Source organism: Leucoraja erinacea, chromosome 26, assembly GCF_028641065.1.
Source record: "Leucoraja erinacea ecotype New England chromosome 26, Leri_hhj_1, whole genome shotgun sequence".
Lineage (NCBI taxonomy): Eukaryota > Metazoa > Chordata > Chondrichthyes > Rajiformes > Rajidae > Leucoraja > Leucoraja erinaceus.
The window spans coordinates 31,995,973-32,022,185 of NC_073402.1; the positions used below are offsets into that span (position 1 = coordinate 31,995,973).

At 51.3% G+C, this 26,213-nt stretch overlaps 1 protein-coding gene across 1 annotated transcript in view; it reads left to right on the top strand.

Moving 5' to 3' along the window:
* The first annotated feature begins 1,126 nt into the window (after nt 1–1,126).
* Nucleotides 1,127–26,213, top strand: part of myom3 (myomesin 3) — a 55,103-nt gene continuing 30,016 nt past the window's right edge. Inside the window, exons 1-15 of the mRNA XM_055656028.1 lie at nt 1,127–1,863; nt 5,515–5,663; nt 7,304–7,408; nt 8,542–8,699; nt 10,286–10,378; nt 11,472–11,560; nt 13,299–13,340; nt 14,422–14,562; nt 16,254–16,415; nt 17,810–17,951; nt 18,555–18,754; nt 19,715–19,765; nt 20,435–20,562; nt 22,385–22,568; nt 23,023–23,197. Coding sequence (XP_055512003.1) covers nt 5,532–5,663; nt 7,304–7,408; nt 8,542–8,699; nt 10,286–10,378; nt 11,472–11,560; nt 13,299–13,340; nt 14,422–14,562; nt 16,254–16,415; nt 17,810–17,951; nt 18,555–18,754; nt 19,715–19,765; nt 20,435–20,562; nt 22,385–22,568; nt 23,023–23,197 — 1,802 coding nt within the window. The 5' untranslated portion in view covers nt 1,127–1,863; nt 5,515–5,531. The remainder of the gene's footprint in view (nt 1,864–5,514; nt 5,664–7,303; nt 7,409–8,541; nt 8,700–10,285; nt 10,379–11,471; nt 11,561–13,298; nt 13,341–14,421; nt 14,563–16,253; nt 16,416–17,809; nt 17,952–18,554; nt 18,755–19,714; nt 19,766–20,434; nt 20,563–22,384; nt 22,569–23,022; nt 23,198–26,213) is intronic.

Below are 26,213 nucleotides of genomic sequence, written 5' to 3' on the forward strand. Positions count from 1 at the left end.
ACACACACAAACACACACTACACTCACAATGCACACACACACACAAACTCACAAACACACACACACACACTCACAAACACACACACACACACACATAAACACACATGCGCGCACACACACACACACACACACAAATGCACACACACACACACACACACACACACACACATATACACACACACACACACACACACACACATATACATACACACACACACACACACACACACACACACACACACACAGACACAAGGAACCATATATAGGACACCCTATATTCTGTGTGCTCATATCCACCGTAATTAGAAGATTAGTCAAAGAGGGTGGAGTGGGTCAAATCGTGTTGTGTTTGATTCATTACTCGAGGCGTTTCCTTACATAACATCTCACATAACACCTGAACTTACCAACTATTCCAAACATGCCATAAAACTGCAATGAGCAAGAATCAATAACCTCATATTTCTACAGCAGCATCGTACACACGACTACATTCTCTCTCTTCTGACAGTCGGTGTTCACACAAGAGACGGCAGATGTGGGAATCTTGAATAAAAACAAAGAGATAGACAGATAATGTTCCCGTTTAGGACATAGACATCATCCAATCCCTGACTGTATTCCAATCCATTCTATACCGGCACGGTGGCGCAGCGGTAGAGTTGCTGCCTCACAGCGCCAGAGACCCAGGATCGATCCTGACCACAGCTGCTGTCTGTGTGAATTTTGCATGTTCTTCCTGAGACTGCGTGGGTTTTCTCCGGGCGCTCCGGTTTCCTCCCACACTCCAAAGACGTACAGGTTTGTAGTTTAATTGGCTTTGGTAAAATTGTAAGTTGTCCCTAGTGTTAGTGTGCGGGGATCGCTGGTCGGCACGGACTCGATGGGCTGAAGGGCCTGTTCTGCGCTGTATCTCTAAAATCTACAAGCTCTGACTGTAGTTGAATGGTTTAATGGTATTTTAATGTCACGTGTAGCTAAGTACAGTGACAGTCTTTCGCACCACACAGCTCAGTGGCAATCCACAAAGGATTCCATCTCAGGAGCTGAATGCAAATTTGAATTCTCTGCATAGAAATTAGGTGCAGGAGTAGGCCATTCGGCCCTTCGAGCCTGCACCGCCATTCAATATGATCATGGCCCATCATCCAACTCAGTATCCCGTACCTGCCTTCTCTCCATACCCTCTGATCCCCTTAGCCACAAGGGCCACATCTAACTCCCTCTTAAATATAGCCAATGAACTGGCCTCGACTACCCTCTGCGGCAGAGAGTTCCAGAGATTCACCACTCTCTGTGTGAAAAAAGTTCTTCTCATCTCGGTTTTAAAGGATTTCCCCCTTATCCTTAAACTGTGACCCCTTGTCCTGGACTTCCCCAACATCGGGAGCAATCTTCCTGCATCTAGCCTGTCCAACCCCTTAAGAATTTTGTAAGTTTCTATAAGATCCCCTCTCAATCTCCTAAATTCTCTGCTAATGTTATCAGTGACTTGGCAATACTTTATCTAGTAGATACAGTCCCATCTGTATTTATACTGACTAAATCTGGATTCACATTACAAGGGGAAATACTGACGTGAATTAGTATGGGCATTTGGTCAGCTGAATGAACTGGCTGGAGTATGAGTGTCCATGTACAGTTGGTTTAACAACCAAGGAAAGAGAACAAAAGGACTTATTTTCTATATTTATTCTGGTGATGAATAAAGAGACTAAATATAACGCACTAGAAGGTCACAATGTACAACAGTGAGATCCTCTTTCACTGCTGGTCATTCCTGTGTTGGCAGCTGTGGAACAAACGGTCACTTGTCCTCCCGCTCACCGCCCCAGCCCCATGGTCACTGCCTCTCACACTCTGGTGAGTACATTGCTTTTTGAATGGAGTTTCACTTGTTGTCCTGTTGTGTTTTAGTGTCTGTATAACTCACCATCACCTTCCCCACAGCCAACAATGGACCATTGTGGGCTCCACCTTTCCTTGATCAGCGTTACTATTTTGCATTAGTTTGTTCTACATCACCGTCTATATCTTTAAATTCCCCTCCCCCTGACTCTCAGTATGAAGAAGGGTCCCCGACCCGAAACGTCCCCTCTTCCTTCCCTCCACCGATGCTGCCTGACCCGCTGAGTTACTCCAGCTTTTTGTGACTATCTTCTGATCGAGTTACTCTGCAACACTGGAGCTGGGTTGGAGGTCGAATTAATGTCAATTCCTTCAGGAACTTTCATGAAACGTTCCCTGGCTAGAGGATTCTAAAACTAGAGAGCGCTGGCTTAAGGCGAGACGGGAGAAATTCTGGGGAGACTTTTTCACTCAGGGGGTAGTCCGTATAGAAACATAGAAACATAGAAATTAGGTGCAGGAGTAGGCCATTCGGCCCTTCGAGCCTGCACCGCCATTCAATATGATCATGGCTGATCATCCAACTCAGTATCCCGTACCTGCCTTCTCTCCATACCCCCTGATCCCCTTAGCCACAAGGGCCACATCTAACTCCCTCTTAAATATAGCCAATGAACTGGCCTCGACTACCGTCTGTGGCAGAGAGTTCCAGAGATTCACCACTCTCTGCGTGAAAAAAGTTCTTCTCATCTCGGTTTTAAAGGATTTCCACTTATCCTTAAGCTGTGACCCCTTGTCCTGGACTTCCCCAACATCGGGAACAATCTTCCTGCATCTAGCCTGTCCAACCCCTTAAGAATTTTGTAAGTTTCTATAAGATCCCCACTCAATCTCCTAAATTCTAGAGAGTATAAACCAAGTCTATCCAGTCTTTCTTCACAAGACAGTCCTGACATCCCAGGAATCAGTCTGGTGAACCTTCTTTGCACTCCCTCTATGGCAATAATGTCCTTCCTCAGATTTGGAGACCAAAACTGTACGCAATACTCCAGGTGTGGTCTCACCAAGACCCTGTACAACTGCAGTAGAACCTCCCTGCTCCTATACTCAAATCCTTTTGCAATGAAAGCTAACATACCATTCGCTTTCTTCACTGCCTGCTGCACCTGCATGCCTACCTTCAATGACTGGTGTACCATGACACCCAGGTCTCGCTGCATCTCCCCCTTTCCCAATCGGCCACCATTTAGATAATAGTCTGCTTTCCCGTTTTTGCCACCAAAGTGGATAACCTCACATTTATCCACATTATACTGCATCTGCCAAACATTTGCCCACTCACCCAGCCTATCCAAGTCCCCTTGCAGTCTCCTAGCATATGGAATGAGCTGCCAGAGAAAGCTACAGAAGCCAATACATTTACAACTTTTTAAAAAAACATTCGGACAGATATGTTTCTATGTTTCTATATGTGACTAGGACGGATTTAGAGGGATATGGAACAACTGCAGGAAATGGAACTCGCCCAATATGTACTCAATCGCTAACTAGCAACTACCCGCCTGAGAGCACATCCAAAAACACATTCATGCTTGATTCCAGTCAAGAGCAGGAAGTGAAAGGAGGAAGGAGACAGGGTCAAGAGTCTAGAATGTTTCATTGTTCTCAGGACCAACAGCAGAAATCTTACTTGCTGCAGCGTAACATTCTGCACACACAATATACATGGGTCATAGAGTGGACAGAAACATCTATAGATTCACAACACCAATAGTAATACAAAACAAAATCCTAGTCATTAGAGCAATGACAGACACAGTCCGTGTGAGATCAGAGTTGCTGAGGTCAGTGTTGTGCAGAGTTCAAGACCCTGAGGGTTGTTGGGAGAGAAGCTGTTCTTCAACCTGGAGGTCACGGTTTACAGGCTCCTGTACCTTCTTCCCCATGGTAGCAGCGAGATGGGAGCGTGGGCAGGGTGGGGGTCAAGGTGGTGTGGGTCATTGGGTCAGGGTGGTGTGGGTGGGGGGTCAGGGTGGTGTGGGTGGGGTCAGGGTGGTGTGGGTGGGGGTCGGGGTGGTGTGGGTGGGGTCGGGGTGGTGTGGGTGGGGGGTCAGCGTGGGGTCAGGGTGGTGTGGGTGGGTCAGGGTGGTGTGGGTGGGGTCAGGGGTGGTGTGGGTGGGGTCAGGGTGGTGTGGGTGGGGTCAGGGTGGTGTGGGTGGGGGTCATGGTGTGGGTGGGGTCGGGGTGCTGGTGGTGTGGGTCATTGGGTCAGGGTCAGGTGTGGGTCATTGGGTCACTGGTCAGGGTGGTGTGGGTGGGGGTCAGGGTGGTGTGGGTGGGTCAGGGTGGTGTGGGTCACTGGGTCAGGGGTCAGGGGTCAGGGTGGTGTGGGTGGGGTCAGGGTGGTGTGGGTCACTGGGTCAGGGGTCAGGGTGTGTGTGGTTGGTCAGCGGTCAGGGTGGTGTGGGTGGGGTCAGGGTGGTTTGGGTCATTGGGTCACTGGGTGTGGGTCATTGGGTCAGGGTGGTGTGGTGGGGTGGGGGTCAGGGTGGGGTGGGTGGTGTGGGTGGGGTCAGGGTGGGTGTGGGTGGGGTCAGGGGTGTGGGTGGGGTCATGGTGTGGGTGGGTCAGGGTGGTGTGGGGGGGGGGTCAGGGTGGTGTGGGTGGGGTCAGGGTGGTGTGGGTGGGGGTCAGACTGGTGGGTGGGGGGGTCAGGGTGGTGTGGGTGGGGGTCAGGGTGGTGTGGGTGGGGTCAGGGTGGTGTGGGTGGGGTCAGACTGGTGTGGGTGGGGTCAGGGGTGTGTGGGTGGGGGGTCAGGGTGGTGTGGGTCATTGGGTCAGGGTGGTGTGGGTCATTGGGGGGTCAGGGGTCAGGGGTCAGGGTGGTGTGGGTGGGGTCAGGGTGGTGTGGGTGGGGTCAGGGGTCAGGGTGGGTGGTGTGGGTGGGGGTCTCTGTGTGTGGGCATGTGTCTGGTGATGCTGGCTGCCTTTCTGAGGCAGCTCCTCCTGTAGATTCTACAGAGTGCAGAAAGTCACAGCTGCAGAGACACAAGTGCAGGGGCCACAATGATTCAGGCCGGGGGTCTATGAGAGGTTCATCGCACAGTCTGGTGACAGTGGGCAGGGGCCACCGCTCAATGGCAGCCTCGCCAACAGTCTGTCTGTCTCTTCGTCTTGTTCTTGCCCAGAGTAGGGGAATCGAGGACCAGAGGACACAGGTTTAAGGTGAATTGGAAAGATTAAAAAGGAATCTGAGGGGTAACATTTTCACACAGAGGGTGGTGGGTGTATGGAACGAGCTGCCGGAGGAGAGACTAGGGCAAACGTTTAGACAGGTTATGAAACATTTAGACAGGTACACGGATAGGACAGGTTTGGAGGGATATGGGCCAAATGTAGGCAGGTGGAACTAGTGTAGTAGATGGGACATGTTGGACAGTGTGGGCAAGATGGGCTGAAGGGCCTGTTCCCACACTGTATCACTCTATGACTCTAAGAGCCTGGTGGTTGCAGGGCAGAAGCTGGTCTTGCCCCGGAGGTCAAGGTTTATCTGTGGTTCACCATGCAGGTGATGGGTTGTGTGTGGGCAATGCCACATCCTGCCCCTCCATAGACCACGGTGTGACAGGGTGTGGTTTATAGTTTCTCCTGCCGCTTCTCTTCCAGATACACTGAGCTGAGACATGGCCACCAGGTTCCACCACAGCAGAGCCGAGCGTTTTGACAGCACACCCCGCTGGGTAACGTCAGCTGTGAGAACAAGATCCTCGGCTGAGGGAAGCTCAGCGGCTCATGGCTTCAGGTGGGTCGAGGTGTGAGACGGACTCACCATCTTCTCACTGTCTTGGAAAATCAATATTACCTGTTACCTATGAACAAGAATCTATAGTTTAAATTTAGTTTAAATTTGAGATACAGGGCAGAAACAGGCCCTTCCACACTGACCAGCGATCCCCGCACACTAACACTATCCTACACACACTAGGGACAATTTACAATGTTACCAAAGCCAATTAACCAACAAACCTGCACGTCTTTGGAGTGTGGGAGGAAACCGGAGCACCCGGAGGAAACCCACGCAGGTCACGGGGAGAACGTACAAACTCCGTACAGACAAGCGTTCGTAGTCAGGATGGAACCCGGGTCTCTGGCGCTGTGAGGCAGCAGTTCCACTCGCTGCCCCACCGTGCCACAGTTGGTGACTATTGTCATGGAGTTTGGAGTTTGTCAGCAGGAGAAGGTAAATATAGCCGGCTGTGAGTGGTCACACCAGCTGCAGAGACAAAGGCCAAGCTGTCACTGGAGACAGAACAACAGGTTTAATGTCCAGGCATTCCACAGGAGAGGTTCGCTGTGCACCAATCCCCACTCCCACACTGGAAGCAGCTCCTTGTTCCACTGCAACTTGGATCAGCTCCTGTCCGTCTTATTTCCCTGCCCGCAAGGTCTTGCCCAGCCAGCAGAAAGACTATATATGATTACAATCCACAGTCTACAGATACAGGATAAAGGGTTTAACGTCTAGTGTAAGATGACGGATATGGGTTTAAAGTGAAGGGAAAAAACGTAATAGGAATCTGAATGGTCACTTTTTCACACAAAGGGTGGTGGGTGTACGGAACAAGCTGCCAGAGGAGGCAGTTGAGGCTGGGACTATCCCAACATTTAAAGAGCAGTTAGACAGGTACATAGATAGGACAGGTTTGGAGAGATATGGACCAAACGCGGGCTGGTGGGACTAGTGTAGATGGGACATGTTGGCTGGTGTGGGCAAGTTGGGCCGAAGGGCCTGTTTCCACACTGTATCACTTTGATCCAGGGTGTATTAAAGCGACGGTCATTGTGCCACCACCTCTGACAATTCTAGAATCTAGTAGTTAATTAATTCGTTTATTTTGCTTTTATTCTTGGAAACATAGAAATTAGTTGCAGGATTAGGCCATCCGGCCCTTCGCGCCTGCACTGCCATTCAATATGATCATGGCTGATCATCCAACTCAGTATCCCGTACCTGCCTTCTCTCCATACCCCCTGATCCCCTTAGCCACAAGGGCCACATCTAACTCCCTCTTAAATATAGCCAATGAACTGGCCTCGATTACCCTCTGCGGCAGAGAGTTCCAGAGATGACCACTCTCTGAAAAAAGTGGATCTCGATTTTAAAGGATTTATTATCCTTAAGCTGTGACGGAACTTCCCTAACATCGGGAACAATCTTCCTGCATCGTCTGATCACAAAGCCCTTATACGTAAGGCTATAGGTCCCCCCTCAATCTCCTAAATTCTAGAGAGTATAAACCAAGTCCTATCCAGTCTTGGTGACTAAGCCAATCACCCCCCAATCAGTCCCCCCCCCCCCCCTGCCCTCCCTCTATGGCACTTATTATTTTTTCATTTGGAGACAAATCGTACTTGGATTAAAAGTGTTCTTGTTTCCTTCCTGCTCTGGTGCAAGGGGTCGAGAGGAAAAGGGAAGAAGGCAAAGGGTGCATTGAAGAAAGTCGTTTACAAGGCTCGGAAAATCTGTACGCCGTCTGATCACAAAGCGATACGTGGCAAGGTAAAGCCAACTGTTCCCAGCTCCTGGGGCCCGATCACAGACTCCGTTAGCTCATCATTGAACTGCTTACTTTAGTTTATTGTCACGTGTATCGAGGGTACAGTGAAAAGCTTTTGTTGCGTGCTAACCAGTCAGTGGAAAAACTATACATGATTACAATCTTGTATCCCTGAATGAGTAACATTGCTAACACAGGGTGGCACGGAGGTGCAGCGGGTAGAGCTGCTGCCTCACAGCGCCAGGGATCCGGGTTCAATCCTGGCAATGGGTGCTGTCTGTACGGAGTTTGCACGTTCTCCCCGTGACCTGCGTGGGTTTTCTCCGGGTGCTCCGGTTTCCCCCCACACTCCAAAGACGTGCAGGTTTGTAGGTAAAATTTGGCTTGGGTAAAATTACAAATTCAATTCAATTCAACTTTAATGTCATCGCACAAATACAAGTATGAGTACAACGAGATGCAGTTTTGCGTCAGTCCGTAGTAGTTGTACATAAAGAAATAATAAAAATAGAAAGAGAGAAGATACAGAATAATCAAAAAATACAGAATGATTACACAATGGGGACGGAGGGGCCGGAGAAATCTATCGTCGGGACTCCGAGTTCAGCAGTGTGATTGTATTGTTGTAGAAGCTGTTCCTCATCCTACTAGTACGTGACCTGAGGCTCCTGTACCACCTCCCTGATGGGAGGAGGGCAAACAGTCCATGGTTGGGGTGTGAGGGGTCTTTGATGATCTTCCCAGCCCGTTTTCGGTGGAGGGCATCCATGGCAGGTAGCGGGGCACCGATGATGTGCTGCGCGGTTTTCACCACCCGTTGTAGTGCCTTCCTGTCCCAAGTGTGTCGGGCTGCGCTAGTGTACGGGGAACGCTGGCGTGGGTCGGGCAGCGCTAGTGTACGGGGAACGCTGGCGTGGGTCGGGCAGCGCTAGTGTACGGGGAACGCTGGCGTGGGTCGGGCAGCGCTAGTGTACGGGGAACGCTGGCGTGGGTCGGGCAGCGCTAGTGTACGGGGAACGCTGGCAAGTGTGTCGGGCAGCGCTAGTGTACGTGGAACGCTGGCGTTGGTCCGTGGGCCAAACGGTTCTGCGCTGTATCTCTAAACTAAATGAAACATAAGTACGTGTCGCTTCAGGTGGAAAGAAGAATGGCGGAGGAGAAGAAGCTCCGTGAAGACCTGGATGCCCATGGGCCAGAGTTCGTGGTATTGCTGAGACCACACACTGTGTGGGAAAAGATGAATGTCACACTGTCCTGCATCGTGCAAGGAGCCCCATCCCCCACCGTCACATGGTGAGAAAAACGGAAATAAATCTCCCCCCTATGTCATGTAAGGTCATAAGGGATAGCAGTAGAATTAGGCCATTCGGCCCATCTAGTCTACTCCGCCATTCAATCATGGCCGATCTATCTCTCCCTCCTAACCCCATTTTCCTGCTTTCCCCCCATAACCCCCGACTCCCGCACTAATCAACAATCTATCTATCTCTATCTTTATCTAAAAATATCCACTGATTTGCCCTCCACAGACGTCTGTGGCAAATAATCCCACAGATTCACCACCCTCTGACTAAATACATTTCTCCTCAACTCCTTCCTGAAGGAACGTCCCTCCATTTCGGCTGCTTCACCACAAAACCTCCTCAAGGTGTGGTTACTGTGAAGAAATTCCCCTCCTCTGTCAGACGGCAGTTCTGCAACAACCCGAGCTCAGACGGCACGGTGGCGCAGCGGTAGAGTCGATGGCCGGTGCGGACTCGATGGGCCGAAGGGCCTGTTTCCACGCTGTATCTCTAAACTAAACTAAACCCTCTCTTGCTGCTCCCTCTCTCTGATTCCTCCTCCTCTCCGACTTCACTGTTTGTGTCCTTGCATTATCATCTCTTGCACAGCCAACAATGGACCATTGTGGGCTCCACCTTTCTTCAGTCATCAATGCTGGCTCTGATTTGTTCGATGCCTTATCATTCCTTTAGTTTCCCTCTCCCATGACTTTCAGACTGAAGAAGGGTCTTGATCCCAAAACGTCATCTATTCCTTTCTCCAGAAATGCTGCCTGTCCCGCTGAGTTACCCCAGCATTTTTCATCTATCTTCGGTGTAAACCAGCATCTGCAGTTCCTTCCTACACGAAAGTTAATGCAGATAGGTGCACATCACCCCGTTAGCTAGGAAACGCAGACGATCAGGGAAGAGTGGGAAGACTCAGCTGGGCCGGCAGCATCTGTGGAAAGGCAGAGTTACATCTGCAATCAGAGACTTTCTCTCTCTCTACAAAGATGCTGCCTGACCTGCTGAGTATTTCCAACACTCAATGGCTTTCTTGCAGCTTTTCACCACCTGCATCTTTTCACCATTGATATGCAACACTCTTCTGTCTAGATCTTATGATAAATCAACTGCTAATTTGATAATCTAATAACTGATAAGTATAAAATCAAATTAAGATTCCAAAAGTTTAAAACATAGTCATAGAAACATAGAACTTAGGAGGAGTAAATCGGCCCTTCGAGCCTGCTCGCCATTCAATATGATCATGGCTAATCCTCCAACTCAGTATCCCGTACCTGCCTAAGTCCCCTTAAAATCCACATCTAACTCCCTAATATAGATGAACTGGCCTCAACTACCCTCTGTGGCAGAGAGTTCCAGAGATTCACCACTCTCTGTGTGAAAAATTGTAATTTTAGAGATACTGACATACCCCACTGCTGAGTCACATCACAGGTGATAAGCCAATTAATATTCCATCTGACTCAAACCTTTAATTTGTCCTCCTCCTCCTGACACTGGGCTTTGGCATGAGATGTATTGAGCGAGTGTTGTCGATATTGTGACACTTGCCGCGGACTTTAACGCATCCAATGTTGTTTCTGTCAGGTTCAAGGATGGAATTCCGATCAAACCATCAGACGCGCCTGGAAAATACACAATTGAGAACAAAATTGGTTTACAGACACTTGAGATTAGCAGGTAATATGTTAGTCTGACAATCTGTTGCGATTATCGCATATCTTTCATGAGCCTGACCACAAATGTTTGAGAGTCAGAGGGTGGTGAATCTGTGGGATTTATTGCCACAGACAGCGGTGGAGGCCAAGTCAATGGGTATTTTTAAGGCAGACAGAGAGAGATAGATTCTGGGGTTATGGGGAGTAGGCAGGAGAATGGGTTAGGAAAGAAAGATAGATCAGCCATGATTGAATAGTGGAGTAGACTCAATGGGCCGAATGGCCTAATTCTGCTCCTATACCTTGTGTACTTATGTAGCTAGATGTCTATAATATAAAATAAAATAATGTTTCAACAAGTTGTTATGACTTAGACATAGAATCATTGAGTGATACAGTGTGGAAACAGTCCCTTCAGCCCAACTTGCCCACACCGACCAACATGTCCCATCTACACTAGTCCCATCTGCCTATGTTTGGTCCATATCCCTCTAAACCTGTCCAATCCATGTACCTGTCTAAATGTTTTCTAATTGTTGGGATGGTCCCAGCCTCAACTACCTCCGGCAGCTCATTCCATACACCCACCACCCTTTTGGTGAAAAGGTTACCCCTCAGATTCCTATTAAATCTTCCCCCCTCACCTTGAACCTATGTCCTCTGGGCCTCGTATTCTCTGGTAGGGTTAGGAGGTCTGTTGGTAGTCATAAGTGATAGGAGCAGAATTAGGCTATTCGGCCCATCAAGTCTACTCAGCCATTCAATCACGGCTGATCTATCTCTCCCTCCTAACCCCATTCTCCTGCCTTCTCCCCATAACCCCTGACACCCGCACTAATCAAGAATCTATCTACCTCTGCGTTAAAGATATCCAGTGACATGGCCTCCACAGCCGTCTATGGCCAAGAACTCCATAGATTCACCACCCTCTGACTAACAACATTTCTCCTCACCTCCTTCCTAACGGAACGTCCTATAATTCTGATGCTGTGACCTCTGGTCCTAGACTCTCCCATTATTAGAAACATCCTCTCCACATCCACTCTATCCAGGTATTCCTCCAGCATGAAACAGGAGTTGTGAGGTTGAAGTAACGCCACCTTTCTGTTCTCCAGGTGCAGCCCGCTGGACTCTGGCCGGTATTCTGCTTTGGCCTCAAATACCCACGGCGAGGCATGGTCCTACGCCACGATCCTTGTGAACAGTAAGTCTCTCCCTCCTGACTCTCTGCTCAGGGCAGTCTGGAGTGACCCAGAGTCGATCCTGACCTCGGGTGCTGTCTATGTGGAGTTTGCATGCTCTCCATGTGACCGGGTGGGGTTTCTCCGGGTGCCCCTGTTTCCTCCCACATCCCAAAGACGTGCGGTTTTGTAGATTAATCCTCCCTCTGCAAATTGCCTCTGTTGTGTAGGGAGTGGATGAGAAAATGGGATAACATAGAACTAGTGTGGACTCGATGGGCTGAAGGGCCTAATTCTATTCCCAACACATGAACATGATGAATCAAATCTTTCTATTTAATTTGAAAACCAATTAAAAAAACTGCAGTTATGAAAGTTTTGATGAAATGATTCTGAGTTTGTGCAGATTAGTTGTCAGTTTCAGACGTGAGCTGCCAGTTACTACATTACTCACAGTGTGAGAGGTTTTATTTAGTTCTCGGTGTGAGTTTCGTTCATCTTTACCCAGCAGATGCTACCTGGTCCACTTGTTGCAATGGGGCATCAGCTGCAAGAGGTTGGGGAACATGCAGCTGTGCTGCAACTTTCTGCAGCGTCAAATTTGTCCGCCTGCCACTGTTGCAGTTACAATTACAGTATATTGTCATGTGTACCGAGGTACAGTGAAAAGCTTTCATTGCGTGCTAACCAGTCAGCGGAAAGACAATACTACCGCCGTTTACAGAGTACAGATACATGAGAAGGGAATAACGTTTAGTGCAAGGTAAAGCCATCAAAGTCTGATCAAGGATAGCCCGAGGGTCACCAATGAGGTAGATAGTAGCTCAGGACAGCTCTCTGGTTGGGGTAGGATGGTTCAGTTGCCTGATAACAAGTCAAGTCAAGTCAAGTCAAGTTTATTTGTCACATACACATACGAGATGTGCAGTGAAATGAAAGTAGCAATGCTCGCGGACTTTTGTGCAAAAGACAAACAACAAAACAACCAAACAAATTATAAACACAATCATAACACACATATTCTTTTACATAATAAATAATGGAAGGAAAAACGTTCTGTAGAGTTAGTCCCTGGTGAGATAGGCGTTTACAGTCCGAATTGCCTCTGGGAAGAAACTCCTTCTCAACCTCTCCATTCTCACCGCATGGCAACGGAGGCGTTTGCCTGACCGTAGCAGCTGGAACAGCTGCCTGTGCAAACTGTACATATAGGGTGATTTCACGAAAGGTCACTGGATCATAGATTCTCACCCACGTGACCACAAACTTTAACTGGGGTACAAACATCACTTCCAGTACATGTTATTGAAGCTAGTAACGCAAACTTTCAAACCTGTTAAAAACCGCGAAAACGGTTAGTTTTTGAGCTGTAAATAACTGTGCGTGTGTCAGGGTGACCGCGAGGCACAGCTACCCCACTTTAGAGTCCAGAAGTTAAAGAAAAACGAAGGTAAAGCCAAGAGAGAGCTGAAGGGAAAATAACAGCGGAAGTTGTTGGCCGTGCAGATGTAAAGATGGAAAATATCGGGAATTATCGCGTTTGCTCGCTGCATTTAATCAAAACATCAATAATGCCTCAGTTTTGCGTTTATAGCATCAATAACATGTACTGGAAGTGACGGTTTGTACCCCAGTTAAAGTTTGCATCACGTGGGTGAGGGTCTATGATCCAGTGACCTTTGGTGAAATCACCCGATAACAGTGACTTTCTGATCATCTTGTCCAGGGTTCCTCATCCACTATGTCTGTGTTGATTTACAGAATACCAAGGCTCAGACGCTGGAGACTCCATCTGTCTAGACTGTAAGTCTCTGTGTCTTACTCAAACGGCCGATGTTAACCCTTGCAGTGCTGGGGCTGTGAAATGGGAACATTATAATGCAGCTGGATATAGGGGTCTGCTTGGGTTGGACAGGAATCTCTGGCGTACAGTGTAAAGCTTTGTTTTGTGTGCTATCCAAACAGATCAGATATACCAAACACAAACACAATCATGTCCAACTCAAGTATAATAGGCAGAGCAATGGGATTGGGGATGATCAGCCATTGAATGGCAGTTCTGGCTCGAAGGGCCGAATGGCCCCCTCCAGCATCTATTGCCTATTGTCTATGTTCTTGCAGTGTTACCCAGACCATATGATTAGTACGGGTGTCAGAGGTTATGGGGAGAAGGCAGGAGAATGGGGTTAGGGGGGAGAGAATGATAGATCAGCCATGATTGAATGGCGGAGTAGACTTGGTGGGCTGAATGGCCTCATTCTGCTCCTATCACCTATGAACTAACTCCAACCTTTCATTACAGCTAATGCCTTCAAATCCAGGCACTAGTGCTGCTTGCTCAGCGAGATTTTAAGACAGTCTCCCTATTCTAGTTATGAACTTGTGAACTTATTGCCCTCAAACTAGCCACACTTCAGTGGTGGTGAAGACCGTGTGGCCACGATTGCATGGTGCCCCCAGAGATGAGGTTTACATTCAGTTTGGTTTTTGTTGCATTCTATCCAGACAATACATGATTACAATCGAGCCGTCCACAGTGTACAGATACAGGATAAAGGGAATAACGTTTAGTGCAAGGTAAAGTCCAGTAATGTTCAATTTAAGATGGTCCGAGGGTCTCCAATGAGATAGGTGGGAGGTCAGGACCGCTCTAGTTGATGAGATGTTGGTTCAGTTGCCCGATAACAGCCGGGAAGAAACTGTCCCTGAATCTAGAGGTGTGCGTGCGTTTGATTTCACACCTGTACCTCTTGCCCGACGGGAGAGGGGAGAAGAGGGAGTGACCGGGGTGAGACTGGCTCGTGTGTTGCAGCTCTGCCCTGCATGGTGTTGCTGTGATGTGTTACCGTAAAGATGACCATGACTGACCCGTTGTGTTCTGCAGCCGCCCGGCCAGAGCCCGACGTGGACATCCTCGATGGGTTTGCAGTGTCGTTCCCCAAGGAGGGCGGCTCTCTGACGCTCAGCTGCTGCTTCTCCACACCCCTCAACGGGCAGTCAGGAGAGGTCATCTGGCTCCGTGACGGTCAGTGCTGCCCACCCCCGCAAAGTCTCCACACTCCCCCACACTGACCCCACACTGACCCAGTGGCCACACTAACCCCACACTGACCCAGTGGCCACACTGACCCCACACTGACCCAGTGGCCACACTGACCCACACTGGCCCAGTGGCCACACTAACCCCACCCTGACCCAGTGGCCACACCAACCCACACTGACCCCACCCTGACCCCACACCCCCCACACTGACCCCACACTGACCCCACACTGACCCCCACCCCCCACACTGACCCCACCCCCACACTGTCCCCACACTGACCCCACACTGTCCCCACACTGACCCCACACTGACCCCACACACTGACCCCACTGACCCCACACACTGACCCCACCCACCACTGACCCCCACACTGACCCCACCCCCCCCACACTGACCCCACACCTGACCCCACACTGACCCCACACTGACCCCACACTGACCCCACACTGACCCCACACTGTCCCCACACTGACCCCACACTGACCCCACACTGACCCAGTGGCCACACTGACCCACACTGGCCCAGTGGCCACACTAACCCACACTGACCCAGTGGCCACACTAACCCACACTGACCCCACACTGACCCCACACTGACCCCCACCCCCCCCCCCACTGACCCCCACACTGACCCCCCCACACTGTCCCCACACTGACCCCACACTGACCCCCCACTGACCCCACACTGACCCCACACTGACCCCACCACTGACCCCACACTGACCCCACACTGACCCCACACTGACCCCACACTGACCCCACCCCCCACACCCCACACTGACCCCACACTGACCCCCACACTGACCCCCCACTGACCCCCCCCACACTGACCCCACACACCCACCCCCCACACTGACCCCACACTGACCCCACACTGACCCCACACTGACCCCACACCCCCCCCCCACACTGACCCCCACACTGACCCCACCCCCCCACACTGACCCCACACTGACCCCCCACACTGACCCCCCCCCCCCACACTGACCCCACACTGACCCCACACTGACCCCACCCCCTACACTGACCCCACACTGACCCCACACTGACCCCCACCCCCCCACTGACCCCACACTGACCCCACACTGACCCCACCCCCCCACACTGACCCCACACTGACCCCACACCCCCCCCACACTGACCCCACACTGACCCCACACTGACCCCACACTGACCCCACCCCCCCACACTGACCCCACACTGACCCCACCCCCCCACACTGTCCCCACACTGACCCCACACTGACCCCACACTGACCCCACACTGACCCCCACACTGACCCCACCTGACCCCACACTGTCCCCACACTGACCCCACACACTGACCCCACACCACTGACCTACCCCCCACATCGACCCCACACTGACCCTACCCCCCACACCCACACTGACCCCACACTGACCCCACATTGACCCCACCCCCTACACTGACCCCACACTGAGTCCACCCCCCACAAGATTGCCCACACTGACCCCACACCCCCTAACCACCTCCTCACACGACCCCACACTGACCCCACACTGACCCGGCATTGATGTGGTGACCGACTGGTGTGGGGGTATCGCTGGGCATTGATGTGGTGACCACTGGTGTGGGGGTATCGCTGGACATTGATGTGGTGACCACTGGTGTGGGGGTATCGCTGGTCATTGATGCGGTGACTGTGCTTACAGGCGCTCTGCTGATGGAGTCGCCTTTGGTGAAGATCGCCACGTCTGCTTACGACACCCAGCTAACTCTCACTCACGTCTACAAGGAAGACGAGGGGTTGTACACGGTGTGTCTCTTCACACCGACCGGGTGTAAGGAACACAGCGGATACGTGTTTGTCAGAGGTATGGAGCCCACAACTGTCTGCTCCAACTCCCGCTCACCGGGGCTTTAAACCTGCTCTTTAAACATATCACAGTAGGACACAGAATGCCGGAGTAACTCAGCGGGTCAGGCAGCATCTGTGGAGAACATGGATAGGTGACGTTTCACAGAGTGCTGGAGTAACTCAGTGGGTCAGGCAGCATCTATGGAGCTAAGGAAATAGGCAAGGTTTCGGGCTGAAACCCGTAAGGGTTTCGGCCCGAAACGTTGCCTATTTCCAGAAGGATTTCGGCCCGAAAAGTTGCCTATTTCCTTAGCTCCATAGATGCTGCTGCACCATAACTCAGCGGGTCAGGCAGCATCTGTGGAGAACATGGATAGGTGACGTTTCACGGAGTGCTGGAGTAACTCAGCGGGTCAGGCAGCATCTGTGGAGAACATGGATAGGTGACGTTTCACAGAGTGTTGGAGTAACTCAGGGGGTCAGGCAGTATCTGTGGAGAACATGGAAAGGTGACGTTTCAGGTTGGGACCTTTCTTCAGACTTGCCAGGCTTTGCCTCGCCCCCCCCCCCCCCCCCCCCACTCCATCAGCCTGAAGAAGGGTCACAGTTTAAGGATAAGGGGGAAATCCTTTAGGACCGAAATGAGGAAAACTTTTTTCACACAGAGAGTGGTGAATCTCTGGAACTCTCTGCCACAGAAGGTAGTTGAGGCCACAGTTCATTGGCTATATTTAAGAGGGAGTTAGATGTGACCCTTGTGGCTAAGGGGATCAGGGTGTATGGAGAGAAGGCAGGTACAGGATTCTGAGTTGGATGATCAGCCATGATCATATTGAATGGCGGTGCAGGCTCGAATACTCCTGCACCTATTTTCTATGTTTCTATGTTTCTATGACCCCAAACATCGTCTGTCCATTCACTCCATCCACAGATGCTGCCTGACCCGTTGAGTTCCTCCAGCACTTTGTGCTTTGCTCATTATTCCAGCATCTGCAGTTCCTGTTGTCCCCAGTAAACTCCTGTTGTGTATGTACGTGTTCACTTACGATGGGTTAACTGACCAGGGCAGCATCTCCTTAGGGTGTCACGGTGGCGCAGCGGGTAGAGTTGCTGCCTCACGGCGCCAGAGACCCGGGTTCCATCCTGACTACGGGTGCTGTCTGTACGGAGTTTGCACGTTCTCCCTGTGACCTGCGTGGGTTTTCTCCGGATGCTCCGGTTTCCTCCCACACTCCAAAGACGTGCAGGTTTGTAGGTGAATTGGCTTGGCATAAATGTAAATTGTCCCTAGTGTGTGTGTATAGGATAGTATTAGTGTGCGGGGGTCGCTGGTCAGCGCGGACTCGATGGGCTGAAGGGCCTGTTTCCGCGCTATATCTCTGAACTAAAAGCTACGATCTCTCGGCACAGACGCGGCAGCTGCAGAGCCCGGAGCAGCGGGATCGCCGCTGGACGTGGAATGCCGGGATGTTGACCGGGATTATGTCCTCGTTGCCTGGAAACCACCGAGTGCTGATGGAGGCAGCGCGGTGATGGGCTACCTCATCGACAGGTGGGCAACGGGAATCTGTCACAGACCAGTGGACGTTCCCCAGACCTCCCGCTCCCGGGACCCCACTCACAACCCCACACCGTGGGGACCCGCTCCGCAGTTGGTGCCTTATTGAAGCAAATTAGGCCATTCAGCCCATCAAATTTACTCTCCTGCAGCCCATACTGTACAACACGGCTGGGCACTGATGTAAACAAGGACCCTTGGTGTCAGGGGCAATGGGGAGAAGGCAGGAGAAAGCCCACCCAGTCTACTCCACCATTCAGTCATAGCTGATCTACCTTCCCCTCTCAACCCCATCTCCTGCCTTCTCCCCATAACCCCTGACACCTCAGGTCATGCGTCTGTATGGAGTTTGTACCTTCTCCCCGTGACCTGTGTGGGTTTTTCTCCGGAGAAGGCAGGAGAATGGGATTAGGAGGAGAGATAGATTAGTCATGATTGAATAGACTTGATGGGCCGAACGGCCTAATTCTGCTCCTATCACTTATGAACTATGCCTGTCATTACGTTATCTCAATTTGTTTTTGCAAATGAACGTCCAGTCCATGGTTTGTTTTATTGAGTGTGTGTGTGTGTGTGTTGTTGTTGTTGTGGTTCTAGGAGGGAGGTGGGGACTGAGGAGTGGGTTCAGTGCAACCACATCCCGGAGAAGACGTGCAAGTTTCCAGCCCTGGGTCTGTGCGAAAACCACACGTACCAGTTCCGTGTCCGAGCCGTGAACGCAGCGGGGATCAGCCGTGCATCACGCGTGTCCGAGCCCGTGACCGTGACCGACCGCACAGCAGCCAGCAGGATCATGCGTGTGTATCTCCACAACCCTCCCCCACCCTCTCCCCCATTCTCTCCCACCTCTCTCCCCTCCCCCTCGCCCCTCCCCCTCCCCCACCCCTCCCCACCCCTCCCCCCCCACCCCTCTCCCCCACCCCTCCCCACCCCTCCCCCACCCCTCTCCCCCCCCCCCTCTCCCCCACCCCTCTCCCCCACCCCTCTCCCCCCACCCCTCTCCCCCCACCCCTCTCCCCCCACCCCCCCCTCCCCCCCCACCCCTCTCCCCCACCCCTCTCCCCCCACCCCTCTCCCCCCCCCCTCTCCCCCCACCCCTCTCCCCCCACCCCTCTCCCCCCCCCCCTCTCCCCCACCCTCCCCCCCCCCTCTCCCCTCTCCCCACCCTCTCCACCCTCCACACCCTCTCCCCTCTCCCCACCCTCCCCCACCCTCCCCCTCCCCACCCTCCCCACCCTCTCCCCCACCCTCTCCCCCCCCCCCCCCTCCCCCCCCCTCTCCCCCCCCCTCTCCACCCCTCCCCCTCGCTCCCCCCCCCCCCCCTCCTCTCCCCCACCCTCTCCCCCACCCTCTCTCCCCCACCCTCTCCCCTCTCCCCACCCTCTCCCCCACCCCTCCCCCCACCCTCTCCCCCCCCCTCTCCCCACCCCCTCTCCCCCACCCTCTCCCCCCCCCCCCCCCTCCCCCCACCCCTCTCCCCCCACCCTCTCCCCCCACCCCTCTCCCCCCCCTCCCCCCCCTCCCCCTCTCCCCCACCCCTCTCCCCCACCCCCCTCTCCCCCACCCCTCTCCCCACCCCTCTCTCACCCCCTCGCCCCCACCCCTCCCCCACCCTCTCCCCCACCCTCCCCCCTCCCCCCCTCGCCCCACCCCTCCCCCCACCCCTCTGGTTGATGGGCCGAATGGCCTTATTCTGCTGCATTATACATTGTACTGGGCGTGCGGTGATTAATCTGTGTCTCCTTTGCCGCGGGCAGGGATATGGACGGATCGGGGTGAGATCGTGGTGACCAAAGACGAGCTTGAAGGTGAGCTGGAGTACAGGTGTCCGTGTAACCGTGTGAATGTTGCCCGTTACAAGGGGTGTGGGGACAGAGAGCTGAGCGGCACAGTTGTGCAGCGGGTAGTGCCGCTGCCTCACAGCCCCAGAGACCCGGGTTCCATCCTGACCTCGGGTGCTGTCTGTGTGGAGTTTGCACGTGTGGGTTTGCTCCGGTTTCCTCCAAACATCCAAAGACGTGCAGTTTGTAGGTTAATTGGCTCGGTAAAAATTATGAGTTGTCCCAGGTGTGTGTAGGACAGTGCGAGTGTGCGGGGATCGCTGGTCGGCACCAACTCAACGGGCCGAAGGGTCTGTTTATCTCGAAGGTCCAAACTAAACTCAACCTTGGTTCAATCCTGACTTCGGGTGCGGTCCGAGTGGGTTTCCTCCAGGTGATCCAGTCTCATCCCACATCCCAAAGACGTGCAGGTTTGTAGGTTAATCACCGTCTATAAGTTGTCCCTAGAGTGTAGGGAGTGGGTGGGAAAGTGGGATAAGGTAGATCTAGTGTGAACAGATGGTCGTGGGTCAGCACGCTGTATCTCTACACTAAACTAGTGTGCGGGGATCGATGGTCAGCATGGACTCGATGGGCCGAAGGGCCTGTTTCCACGCTGTATCTAAACTAAACTAAACTACCGCTGGTGTTTTCCAGGAAATGTTCGCGTCCCGTTCCCTCCGACCCAGCTCCGAGTGACTGAGGTGGGACAGACGTTCGCTGCCCTTGGCTGGAATGAGCCGGACCCTCGAGGACGTGAGCCCCTCACCTACTGCGTGGAAAAGGTGGACATTAGTACGGGGGGTCAGGGGTTATGGGGAGGAGGCAGGAGAATGGGGTCAAGAGGGAAAAATATATAGAAACAGAAAACATAGACGATAGATGCAGGAGGAGGCCATTCGGCCCTTCGAGCCTGCACCGCACCGCCATTCAATATGATCATGGCTGATCATCCACAATCAGTACCCCGTTCCTGATTTCTCCCCATATCCCGTGATTCCGTTAGCCCTAAGAGCTAAATCTAACTCTCTCTTGAAAACATCCAGTGAATTGGCCTCCACTGCCTTCTGTGGCAGAGAATTCCACACATTCACAACTCTCTGGGTGAAAAAGTTTTTCCTCATCTCAGTACTAAATGACCGACCCTTTATTCTAAGACTGTGACCCTGGTTCTGGACTCGCCCCAACATGGGGAAATGTTTTTGTGCATCTAGCCTGTCCAATCCCTGAAGAATTTTATATGTTTCTATTAGATCCCCTTCCATCCTTCTAAATTCCAGCAAATACCTATCCATGTTCTCCACAGATGCTGCCTGACCCGCTGAGTTATGATGCAGCAGCATCTATGGAGCTAAGGAAATAGGCAACTTTTCGGGCCGAAATCCTTCTGGAAATAGGCAACGTTTCGGGCCGAAACCCTTACGGGTTTCCGCCCGAAACGTTGCCTATTTCCTTAGCTCCACAGATGCTGCTGCACCCGCTGAGTTACTCCAGCACTCTGTGAAACGTCACCTATCCATGTTCTCCACAGATGCTGCCTGACCCACTGAGTTACTCCAGCACTGTGTGAAACGTCACCTATCCATGTTCTCCACAGATGCTGCCTGTCCCGCTGAGTTACTCCAGCACTCTGTGAAACGTCACCTATCCATGTTCTCCACAGATGCTGCCTGACCCGCTGAGTTACTCCAGCACCTTATGTGTTTTTCGTTACATGAATATTTCTGCCTCTTGTTGGCATATATTCAAGATGGCGGCGCTGGCTTAACAGCTGCGGCCCACCTGCAGTCCGTCTGTTTTTTTTCTTTCGTTTTGTTCCTTGTCATGTTTTAGTTAATTTTGTTTTATTAAGTTGTGTATGTATGTGGGTGGGGTGGGAAAAACAATGCTTTGGCCTCTTTCTTCGGGGGATGCGACTTTTTCTTCGGTTGTATCCCCCGTCTCCGTCTGCGCCGAGGCCTAATGGCGGGGCTGGCGGCAACGAAGCTGTGGCGGCGGCGGCAACAGCGGAGACCTGGCTCGGTCCTGGAGCTGTAGCGGAGGCAGCGACCACCCGCGGTGTTTGAACCGTCGCCTCGGCGCAGAGGGAGAACAAAGAGGGAAGAGCCAGAGACTTTAAGATTTTGCCTTCCACCACAGTGAGGACGTGTTTGGTGAACTCACTGTGGTGGATGTTAAATTTGTGTTGATTGTGTGTTTTTGTCATTTTTTTAATTATATGTATGACTGCAGGGAAACAAAATTTCGTTCAGACCGAAAGGTCTGAATGACAATAAACAAATCTAATCTAATCTAATCTAATCTAATCTTAAATCCTGAGTGCCAACTGAATCCTGGACCAGGATTTCAATATAGTTAGTTAATATTTAATTTTAAATAAGTTTCTAACTTCCGATGGTATCAGTGAAATGAGAGCATGGCCAGGGTGGTGTGAATCATTCATGATGTTGGTGTGTTTCTTTGGTATCAACCAACACCTGCAGTTCCTGATTGTGACATCCGCCAGCATTTTATTGTGTGCTGAAGTATATTATCTGTACAAACGGTTCTGTACGTAAATAACTAACCACAATTCACGTTGAGTGTTTCCGTTCTGTTCCCCTGCAGAGTGTGGTCGGCAGTGAGAGCTGGCAGCAAGCGAGCATGGGAATTACCGTCAGCTGCCCAAGGTTTGCAGTGACTGAGCTGGACAAGGGGAAGGTGTACACCTTCCGAGTGAAATCTGTCAACAAATACGGAATCAGTCAGCCATCAGCACCTTCCCAGGGCATCCCATTTGGACAGATACCAGGTAACATCACACGACTGCCTCCACCATCAGTTGTGTAGGAAGGAACTGCAGATGCTGGTTTAAACCAAAGATAGACACAAAATGCTGGAGTAACTCAGACACATGGATAGGTGGCGTTTCACAGAGTGCTGGAGTAGGCCATTTGGCCCTTCGAGCCAGCACCGCCATTCAATGTGATCATGGCTGATCATCCCCAATCAGTACCCCGTTCCTGCCTTCTCCCCATATCCCCTGCCTCCGCTATCTTTAAGAGCCCTATCGTGAAAGCATCCAGAGAACCTGCCTCCACCGCCCTCTGAGGCAGAGAATTCCACAGACGTTACCTTGCACTAAACGTTATTCCCTTATCGTGTATCTATCCATTCTGCTGACTGGTTAGCCCGCAACAAAAGCTTTTCACGGTACCTCGGTACACGTGACAATAAACTAACCCGAGTCTGTGTCTGCCCCACAGCCGCCCCCTGCTGTCCAAGCAACGTTGTACCTCTCCGTGACTCCAGGACGTCTGTGCAGCTCCAGTGGGAAGGGCCTGAAGATGAAAACGAACTGATTGGTTTCTACATTTACGCTTGCCAAGTTGGGACCAACAACTGGGAAATCTGCAACAATAAACCAGTCAATACAAACAGGTCAGGATTGCATTTAACTCGAATAAAACCGGACCTAGACCTCGATCTAGATGTAGTCCAGCATCACTCAGCACGGGACAATTTTATACTGGACAATTTTATTTTATATTTACATTTATCAAGCAAACCTACAAACCTGTACACCTTTGGAGTGTGTGAGGAGCTGGAGATCGCATAGAAAACCCACATAGGTCACAGGGTGAACGTACAAACTGCATACCTCAACTGTTCACCACATGTTTACCACACCTGGAGTATTGCGTACAGTTCTGGTCTCCTAATCTGAGGAAGGACATTCTTGCCATAGAGGGAGTGCAGAGACGGTTCACCAGACTGATTCCTGGGATGTCAGGACTGTCATATGAAGAAAGACTGGGTAGACTCGGCTTGTACTCGCTAGAATTTAGAAGATTGAGGGGGGATCTTATAGAAACTTACAAAATTCTTAAGGGGTTGGACAGGCTAGATGCAGGAAGATTGTTCCCGATGTTGGGGAAATCCAGAACAAGGGGCCACAGTTTAAGGATAAGGGGGAAATCTTTTAGGACCGAGATGAGGAAAACATTTTTCACACAGAGAGTGGTGAATCTGTGGAATTCTCTGCCACAGAGGGTAGTTGAGGCCACACAGTTCATTGGCTATATTTAAGAGGGAGTTAGATGTGGCCCTTATGGCTAAAGGGATCAGGGGGTATGGAGAGAAGGCAGGTACGGGAAACTGAGTTGGATGATCAGCCATACTCATATTGAATGGCGGTGCAGGCTCGAAGGACCGAATGGCCTCTACTCCTGCACCTAATTTCTATGTTTCTATGTTTCTATACAGACAGCACCCATAGTCGGGATCGAACCAGAGTCTCTGGCGCTATGAGCGCTGTAAGGCAGCAACTCTACCGCTGCGCCACCGTGACTGACCTGTATAATCAATGGGAGTATAGAATCAGTGGATAACCATATAACCATATAACAATTACAGCACGGAAACAGGCCATCTCGGCCCTACAAGTCCGTGCCGAACATTTTTTTTTTTTTACAGGCCAAAACTGCACACAATACTCCAGGTGTGGTCTCACGAGGGCTCTGTACAACTGCAGAAAGACCTCTTTGCTCCTATACTTGACTACTCTTGTTATAAAAATGGATGGAGAGTGTTTCATGGTGACCGGGTCCGGCCGTTAGACGTGTGTTCTGGGAGTTGAGAACAATGAGGCTGGTCCGATTGAAGCACACCAGGTTTTCTTAAGGGTGCGTGACGAGATCGATCTGGAGAAGTGGGTCAGTCTCGGGTGAATGGGTGATGGAGCAAGATTAGGGGGCCGTCATTAAAAACACAGGGGTTGTGGGGTTTCTTGTTGTCGTTGGGTCATAGGGCAGCACACGGTGACACAGCGGTAGAGTTACTGCCCCTGTCCCACTAAGGAATCCTGAACGGAAACCCTCCGGAGACTTTGCGCCCCACCCAAGGTTTCCCTGCGGTTCCCGGAGGTTGCAGGTAGTGGAAGCAGATAGGGAGACCCAGGTTCAATCCCGACTACAGGTGCTGTCTGTGTGGAGTTTGCACGTTCTCCCCGCCACCGAGATCTTCGGTTTCCTCCCACACTCCAAAGACGTACAGGCTTGGCGTAGGTGTAAAAATAAATTGTTCCAAGTGTGTGTAGGGTTGCGTTAGTGTGCGGGGATCGCTGGTCGGCACAGACTCGGTGGGCTGAAGGGCCTGTTTCTGCACTGTATCTCTAAACTAAACCAAACTAGACTAAAGTCACACAAGCCGCCCTTTAGCCCCACTCGTCCATGTCCACTAAGATGCCCATCTGCCCACATTTGGCCCCTCTCCCTCTAGACCTTTTACCTATCCAAACCTTTTCTTGCAGACGGTGGTGAATCACTGGCCAGTGAAGGTTTGATCATTTAAGGAGGAGATGGAGATATTGTTAAGGGTTGGGAACTGGAACAGGAGGAGATGTGACATGTGGCAGGGCTACCATGATTAGAGTGAATGGCGGGATAGGCTGGAGGGGCCGAGTGGCCTACACCTGCTCCTTTTTTCTTACCTGAAAATTTACAGTTGAATCCAAACTTTCCATTGACTATATTGATTCATATGAACTAAATACACTCACCACCAAAATGTTACCCCTCAGATTCGTAGGAACGGGGTACTGATTCTGGATGATCAGCCATGATCATATTGAATGGCGGCGCTGGCCTGATGGGCCGAATAATAATAATAATAATACATTTTATTTATGGGCGCCTTTCAAGAGTCTCAAGGACACCGTACAAAAATTTAGCAGGTAGAGGAAAAACATGTAAGGGGAATGAAATAAATAGTAGAGACATAACTAGTACACAAAGTAAAGACAGAATTCAATACAAAACACAATATGAGGCAATTAATGCACAGATGAAAAGGGAGGGGGACGTGGGGCTAAGGATAGGCAGAGGTGAAGAGATGGGTCTTGAGGCGGGACTGGAAGATGGTGAGGGACACGGAATTGCGGATCAGTTGGGGGATGGCCTACTCCTGCACCTATTGTCTATTGTCTATTGTATTAAATCACCCCCCCCCCCCCCCCCCACTCACCTTGAACCCATGTCCTGTGGTTCTCATAGAAAATAGGTGCAGGAGTAGGCCATTCGGCCCTTCGAGATAGCACTGCTACTCAAATGACCATGGCTCCAGAATCAGTACCACGTTCCTGCTTTCTCCCCATATCCCTTAATTCCGTTAGCTAAATGTAACGTTCTCTTGAAAACATCCAGTGAATCGGCCTCCACTGCCGTCTGTGGCAGAGAATTCCACAGATTCACAACTCTCTGACGTGAAAATGTTTTTCCTCATCTCAGTCATAAATGGCCGACCCCTTATTCTTAAACTGTGACCCCTGGTTCTGGACTCCCCCAACATGGGGAACATTTTTCCTGCATCTAGCCTGTCCAACCCATTAACAACTGTATATGTTTCTATAAGATATCCTCTCATCCTTGTAAGTCCAGAATGAGCCATTCTTTCATCA